This window comes from Pteronotus mesoamericanus, unplaced genomic scaffold, assembly GCF_021234165.1.
Source record: "Pteronotus mesoamericanus isolate MK-2021 breed Mesoamerican mustached bat unplaced genomic scaffold, CSHL_Meso_final contig_20, whole genome shotgun sequence".
NCBI lineage: Eukaryota > Metazoa > Chordata > Mammalia > Chiroptera > Mormoopidae > Pteronotus > Pteronotus mesoamericanus.
Window position 1 is genome coordinate 23,049,357 of NW_026555085.1, and position 8,512 is coordinate 23,057,868.

The 8,512-nt window shown below is 36.5% G+C and overlaps 1 protein-coding gene across 1 annotated transcript in view; it reads left to right on the forward strand.

Moving 5' to 3' along the window:
- The window catches only part of HCRTR2 (hypocretin receptor 2), an 84,953-nt gene extending 82,701 nt beyond the window's left edge, over positions 1 to 2,252 (forward strand). The window contains exon 8 of the mRNA XM_054568831.1: positions 2,230 to 2,252. Coding sequence (XP_054424806.1) covers positions 2,230 to 2,252 — 23 coding nt within the window. The remainder of the gene's footprint in view (positions 1 to 2,229) is intronic.
- Positions 2,253 to 8,512: the final 6,260 nt, after the last annotated feature.

The window sequence follows — 8,512 nt, forward strand, 5'->3', positions numbered from 1 at the left end:
TCTCAACTTTTAATTTAAATATGTTAGACATTTAACCTTCAACTGAATTTATTTCAGGCTATTTCACTTTTAGTTTCCCGTATTATGATTTGTGTCAATTAAATGTTTAAGTATTTTTAATTCTAATTGTTATTTCAATCTCCCATTCAAATTGGTTGCTAGAAATTAACAAAAGTTCTCCAATAATTTTCTTTTGGAAACTAAAAGAAGTAGCAATTACTAACTCTGAATTAACAGAATATGTTAGTTGACTTTATAGTTTAAAAAATCGCAAAAGACTGTGATTATGATGTGTATCTCAGAGAATATTTATATACAAAATAGCATATTATATTAGATAATTCAAAAGCTACCTTTCAAACCTATATAAAAATAAATATTATTAAACTTTATTTTTCATGAATTTTATCACTCAGTAACACGATTCTCTCAGGTCTGTAACTTTACCATTTCTCATCTCAACATATGGCCAGTAAGACACAGTATTAAGATAAAAATTTTGGAGTAACTACGAATACATAGTAATTTCCATCTCTAAGACTTCAACATTTAAATAAGATAAAATCATATTATTATACCCTTCTAACCAGTGAAAATGAGGTAGTCAGCCTTGGTGGATTAAATTTTAAAATGCAATTTACAAAGGAAAAGAGTAGTGGAATACTAAATCGCAGCTGGGTTCCACATTGCACAGGTTAATGCCATGGAGATTTGATGGTAAACATTTGCATTTATTGAAATCCCATAAACATTTATCAAAGACCTACCAGAAAGCACCCTCTGGACAGGTTATTGCCATAGAGATTTGATGGTAAATATTTTCATTAATTTAAATTCTATAAACATTTATCAAACATCTACCAGAAAGCACCAGCTGTGCTAGGTGCTAGGAAGTGAGTGGGGGTGGATGTAAATGTGCCTTTAACAGAGCTCAGGTCTGCTGAGGGAGACACGCTGACAGAGCCTGCAGGGCAGCAAAGCATTGTGGAGGACGGATTCCCACATCCACAGAGCAGCGACCCAGACGCAGCCGGTGATGCTGTTCCTCACTGGGGAGGTTGGCACTTTTCTGCTCCTATTTAATTACAGCGACACTGCTAATGTCAGCGAATTCCACCTGGGCTTGTGGCTGAAAGCCAGGTGATTAGGCTAATGGAGGGACTTGCTCTTAACCTACACACAAATGAATAGGAGTACAGTATATTTTGTACAAATGTAAGCTCTGGGGTTCAAAGCACCGAATAGTCCAAATTTGTTTCTCTGCCAATTGTTTCTAATTCAAATATTCACTTCAAAGTTAACTTGAAAGTAAAATATATATTCATGAAAACTTGCTCTCATATGATAGTAGTAGGTGTTCTCATTTCAATTGAAACAAGATATGAACAATATTCAAGAAAGATTTTCCTAGAAGATAAAAATTATCTTGTTCTTTTTTTGCTTTTACCCAACTCCTCACTTTCAGAAAGAAGTCATAACAAACAAATTATCCACTGGTTGTTTTTATATTTTAGAATTTGGGATTACCTTGTGTTTTTTACTACTCAAAACAAAAGCTACTCTTGCATATGAGGTTTATTAAAATTATATTGCTTGTTAGAAAAACAATGTCAATGAAAACAAAGTATTGTAACTCTCTTCTTTATCCCCTTTGTACATCTGAGAACTTTTTTCTTATTTATGGTGCATGAAAGGAGAGTTGCAATTTTCAGGTTGTGATGGAAGCTAGCACTTTAAATAGTTTGAAGATAACTTCAGATGATATTGATAATATGCCTTAATAGTTAAGTAATATCTCAGAGTAAGAGCTAAATCCTTTAGACACTAATATATCTAGTTCTTTCTCCTGTAAGAATGAGAGAAATGGACAGCGGGAGAAAGAGCAGGAGGGGGAGAGAAAGAGAAAGAGGAGTTGCGTGATTGTGTGCTAGAGTCAGGCTCAGAAGTCAGAATTCCTTTGCTCTAAATCCGTGATTCCCGAAGTGTGATTGCCGAAGTGTGATTCCTGAACCATCAGCATCACCTAAGATTTTATTACGCATGCAAATGCCCACCCTATCTCAGACCTGCTGAATCAAAACTTTGGGGGTGGTATCCAGGAACCTATGTGTTAACAAGCCCTACGGGTGATGCTGAAGCACCTTAAAATTTGAGAACCACTGCTCCAAATACTACCGCCTGGCACCTGTTTATTAACCCATGTGATATAAAGTATTTTACTGCACAAGCATCTACAACAGGGACCACTGTGATCTCTCCTGTCAGCCTGGTTGGAGGTCTGAAAAGAAGAGGCTGAGTATCAGTGTTGAATGTTATTCAGTGTCACCTCAAAGAGATTATGGTTTATGAAACAATTGTCCCTGAGTTACAAGTGCAGTGTGAAAGATGACTGATTTTAAAGCCCATGTATGGTTTATTGCTATCTGTATGACTTGAGCTTCTAACAAAAAAACTTTCATATTTCCAATTTTATTTATACTTACTAAGGCCAAGTTTGCAGAAGCAGTTTCTAAGAGTGAATATTACCTGGGAGGAAAAGGAAACAAATACCAGTTCTTATGAGAAACTGAGGGAGTGGAGAAATAATAGACTATGCACATTGCTCTCGATACGTTCATACAGGAATTCCTCCGAGGTCTGGATCTAAATCCTCTCACCTTATTGGTTACCTTAGTGGAAAAAGATAAAGAAATACGTGTTCCCCAAACCTGCCAATCTATGGAACAAAGGGTCAACTACTTACCTCATTATGTGCTAATAACACAAATGAGAAGAGTTCTTATAAAAAGAATGTGTTGTGACTGTTCTATGCTGTATATAGAATGTGTTATTTTTATATATTTCAAAGATTTAATGTAAAATGTCAATGTTACTGAAATTTATTAATAGTACTAGATAATAATTTTATCTAATATAGAGTCCACTTGAATTTCATTATTTTTGAACTACAAACCCTTGAAAAGTTTCATAGTTGAATTTATTTATTCTTGGAAAAATATGACTATAGTCTTTCTGAGGAAAATAACTTCTAAATTCACCAGGGCTTAGAGCTTTTCTTGGATATTAAATAACTGTTACAATTCACTGATGGGTTGATTTCAAAAGTGTTAGGCACGATGATATTGAATTTCATTCCCAGTGTACATTGTTTTAATGAAGATACAGGTAAATATGCCCATAAAACATAGTTTGAATATACATAAACCTGAAATATCAAAATTACAAACACTGAAGACACTTAACAGAAACAAATACTGAGGAAGGCTATTATTATTTTAATATTAGTGTAATAGAATGTTTCACTTGATATAAATCATAATTGTAACCACTTGCATTTCAAAAAATTCTCAGTAGTCATTATAACTTAGAAAGCTTTTCAATTCTAGTTAATTTTGCAACAGATGAATTTTCTACTTCCTATTAGTTACAAATCAAAAGAAGTAAATTTTATTAGATCATGTGCAATTAGTTTTCAAATGGCATGAAGCAAAATAATAGGTTTTTTAGACAATATGTAAACAGAGAAAATACTGTTAATATAAGTCTATTCTATTATATACCACAGAAAATGAACTACAAAGGCATGAAAAACATTATTATCTCCCCCAATTCAAAGGAAGTTGTTTTCTATAGACTATTAAAATTAAAGGGGAGGCAAAGAGCTCCCTCCCAGTTGCCACGTATTTCTATTATCTTATATTTTCTTTATCAACTTTGGAGTTTGAGTGTCTTTAAGTTTTTCATAAAATGTATTTATATAATTGTTGTATGCTATGTATGTAACATAAGGTCACTTGTTTAACAATTATCTTCTACACTTAAATTTCTTTATGCCTGATTTACTGTGTCTTCATGAAAAAAGCTTTATCAAATTCAATGTGATAGCACCCCAATGACTGTGAAGGATGCTCATTATGTAGTTTTTAAGTAAAAAACATATTCAGAATTCAATAATCACAGTCACATTGTCCTCTGTATTGTATGAAAAATCTTGTTGTTGTTGATTAGATAAGTTGGCTATTCACTCATAATTAGTGTCACATCTTTGCAGTTAAAGATTGAATTAAGCCCTCTGGTACAGTTCTTAATAACAAAAATATTTTTTCCAATAAGTTTATATAACCAAGGATAGTCATGATATAAAATGTTTTTAATGCTGTTTTAAGAGCACGGACTATGATAAGATGGTTAAGATTAATACAGAAATATTTCATAAAATAATGTAAAACCACATGTGCATAGAGCATTAAATTTTGGAGCTTTTATTTGAGTCAAGAGACTTAAAGAAAATGGATGACCTTGTGATTTTCAATTTAGTAGACTAGTGAGTATAGCATTTATGTAATTAAGCAATGTTTCTTGGTCATTGTATGTAAAAGTTTTAGCACTATTTTAAGTTTAATGATAAATTTCAAAAATGTATTATTTATTGCTTTTTATTTACCTAAATGATTACGAGAAATGACAGAATCAACTTCCAAGGATTTTGATTTAAAATTCATTTTTATTCAGCACTGTTTAACTTGTATAAAAAATGAAGCTGAATTAACTGGTCAAGGTAAATATTTGACTCCTCCTAGAGACTATGATTTGAGAATGGGGTAATTTCTAAAGACAAAGTGAACCTCTCAGTAAAAATCCCCAGGAAGAATAGCTATTTCAGTGGTGAGGATGCTTTGCTTTGAGTGATCCATTATCACAGCCTAGATACTCGCCACTCCTCCTCCTCAATCCACCCTGGAAGAAGGGTGGAGATCATCGCCCTGGGTCATCTTCATGTTCACCTAGACCAGTGGCCATGATTGGGAAGTAAGATTTCAAAGAAAAGTTTCTTAAAGCACCTCTCTGGCCTTCCCCTGTTTTCAAATCACTGTTTCTCCCTCTCCAGCTGCAGTTCTTACCCTCAGCTCTTATCCTCAGTCCTACCCTAAGCTAAGCTTGGGCCAACCTACCTCTGCAGCCTGCTACTGACCTACAGAGATCCCTAACCTTTCAGCCCAACTCCAGGCAATAGGTATAACTCATTTCCTTAGGTTCTTGTCTCCTGTGATAAACCAATGGCAAGTGGTTAATTTGAGAACAAAAATGAAACAGAGCTCAAGGAAAAAAGGGGAAAAAAATGTACACTTTTTATACTAAAAAATTTATAATTTTATATCTTTAAAAAAAGTTTTTCTTTGCAGAATATCCATGTCAGTGGTCTTCTGGGTCTGTGTTCACTCCCTTTTCAAGCCACAGGTAAGCGTGCTGCCTCAGCTTGGAAGAGATCCCCATTTTGAGATTCTTAGGGCATGGTCACCTCAGGTTACTAGGGACATATGCCTAGGGAGGTATTGTTTGTGCCACTTTTGGAAACATGTATTCCATCGATTTCATAGGCTCAGCTTCTAGGCAATAACAGAAAGATAATGCTCAATTAAAAAAAATACAAATGGTTTATTATGCAGTTTATTTTCTTTTTCACATCTAAAAAAGGTTAATAGTTTGTTTTTTAGGGAAAAAAATTCTATGAATATTTAATCAAAAAATGGATAAAGAATGCCAAAAGGGCATTTAAAGCTTTTTAAAAATAATAAAAATAGGCAAGAAATATACAAAAGCAGGTTTAGTTTCAAAAATAATAAAGTAACAATTACAATAACACATCATTGTCACAATCAGATTAATAAGTGTGAAAAATATTGGGAATATCAAGTATTGGTGACTGTGAAAGGAACTGGGTATTGTTAGACTCTTTTTCTTCATCTTCTTAAAGCAGTCTCTTTGGCATATTTTGCAATGCTTGTTTGGTGGCGGTGTATTCTTTTAGCCTTCCTTAGTCTGGGAAACTCCTTTTTGGCCTTCCATTTTAATTGAGAGCCTTGCTGGGTAGAGAAATTTTGGTTACAGGTCTTCGTTTTTCATAACTTGGAATATTTCTTGCCATTCCCTTCTGGCTTGTAGTGTTTCTACTCAGAAGTCACCTGCTAGCTGTACCACAGCTCCCTTATATGTTACTACCTCTTTCTCCCTTGTTTCCTTTTGGATTCTCTGTTTGTCCTTAGTATTTGTCATTTTGATGATGATGTGTCTTGGAGTGGGCCTCATTGGGTTCCTCTTGAATGGGACCCTCTGTGTTTCCTGGACTCGTGTAACTTTTTCTCTCCTCAAATTAGGGAAGTTTTCCCTCATTTTTCAAACAGATTCTCTATCCCTTCCTCCTCTTTTTCTCCTTCTGGTATCACTATTAAATGAACATTATTACATTTCAGGTTGTCCTGCATTTCCCTAAAAGCCTCTTCATTCTTTTCGAGTCTTTTTCTTTCATTTTCTTGCTCTTTCTGGGAGCTTTCTTCTACCTTATCATCCAGCTCGTTGATTCATTCCTCTACTTCTTCTAGCCTGCTTTTGATTCCTTCTACTGTGTTCTTCAATTCAGAAATTGTATTTTTCATTTCCTCTTTGCCTCTTATTGTTAATGTCTATGTCCTTTTTCATGCTGATATAGTTTACAATAAGTTCCTCGTAGTTTCCCTGTAGTTTTTTGTAATTCTCACTGAGCCCACTGAGCTCAATGAGCTTCCTTAGAACCATTGTTTGGAACTCAATATCTGATAGTTTACTTGCCTGTATTTCATTTAGTTCTCTTTGTGGGGACTCCTCCTTTCCCTTCAACTGGGGGATGTTTCTTTGTCTTCCCATTATTTGTGAGACTCTTCTTTTTGCTTCTCCTTCTTAAATTGATCCATCATGATTTCCTGGCTTTGTGGTATGAACTTCTATCGTAGGAGACTGCTGTTCTTTTCTTTCTGGATCTGCCTCTAATGGTGTCAGATGTTGGCCCCATCTAACCTTTGGCAGACTGTTCAAGACTTCCACGAATCTACTGTCTGTGGCTGTCTCCTTCAGCTAGCTGTTAATCTAGTCACTCCGTACTCAGCAGTCAGGCTTAGACACCACAGGGCAGGGGAGAGTCCCTCCTGGGCGTAGGGTTACTGGGTCCTCTCACCATGCTGCCACTCAGGGGAGTGGTCTGCCTGAACCAGGTGGTTGCTGCCACATAGGGAAGGAGCCAGCACTGAGATCCCACCAGCTAATCTCTCTGTACTCTCCCCAAAGCCTCCATCTCCAGTCTCTCCTCAAGTGTCTCTAGGCCACTCTGCACCCACTTTAGCTAGGGATCTACTCTCTGTAGCTACCACTCTGTACTCAGCAGTCAGGCTTTAGCACCACTGGGGCAGGGAAGAGTCTCCACTGGGGGCAGGGCTATTGTGTGCTCTCATACTATTTCCTCTCAGGGGAGTGGTCTGCCTGAGCCAGATGGCTGCTGCAGTATGGACGAAGAGTCAGCACTGGGATCCCCTCGGCTACTCTCTCAGTTCTCTCCCCAAAGCCTCCTTCTCTAGTCTCTCCTCCAGGTCTCCAACCCACTCTGCCCCTATCTTTGCTGGAGCCCAGGGTAAGTGGCTGCAAATAAAAATTTATGTGTTGGCCCTTTAAAAAGGCTCTTTTTGTCTCCAGCCACCTGTCTCCGGCAGAGAGCAACCCTGCTGTTTTTTGCAGCTGGCTGTTATCTGTGTACTTTTTGGGCTCTGGTCCTGCAGGCTGGAGATCCCCACTTATGGTTTAGATCCCACTCTTCTCAGGGGGATCCAGCTGGCCATTTCAATATCCTTTTGGTTCTGCTGCCCATGGGTGCCATGCCTGCCTTCTCAATTCTCTACCACATTCCTTACCAGTTAGTTGTGCTAAAGCCAATTCCTGTCTCTCTGAGGTTTTAAAGCTCCTCTCTTGCTATTGTTCAGTTGTTTGTTCCAGGTGAATTCTCAACAATTTAGTTGTCCTGGAAGGAGGTCCATTCACTCCTCTGCATCTTGATTTCTATTATGCAGTTTCTAATTAATTTCACAACATTTAAGTTAATATGATAATTCCCAAAGGGAGAATGTTGCCAACATAATGTTTGTGGGGCTAGAAAATGCTTAACAGTGTATGGCAACATGAAGCTTAATTTATTGTAGATCTATTCACAAGAGCATCTCCAAAAAGAAGTTATGTTACCTTTCACAGGGACATAGATAGGGAAGCTCTCCTTCAATAGTTCAAGTAAATGAGGTGAGGAACTTGTTTATAAAGCTGTGTCTAGATCATGCAGAAAAGCCATTAAAGAATGAAAAAAATGATCATTTTAGAATATTACCAACAATGTCCATATGCATTTGTGTGTATAACTAAGTTATAGGTAGCTGATTGTGGTCCATTGATCAATAGATAGATAGACATATAGATAGATATTACTTAGTTATTTAGCCTTCTAGAATCAGATGCCAGGCCAGTTGCTCTTCTTTTACATGTGATTGCACCCCAGAGACTAACATCTCCAGGTGGAAAGTCTGCGGTGGCATTAATACAGCACTTTCTTTACCCTATCTCTGCCATTATCAGCCCTTATTATTTATTCTCCTGTTTCAGAAGCTGTTCTGAAAATAATGTCATTATTTACAAATTCTCTTTAAGACTATATAGCTTTGCC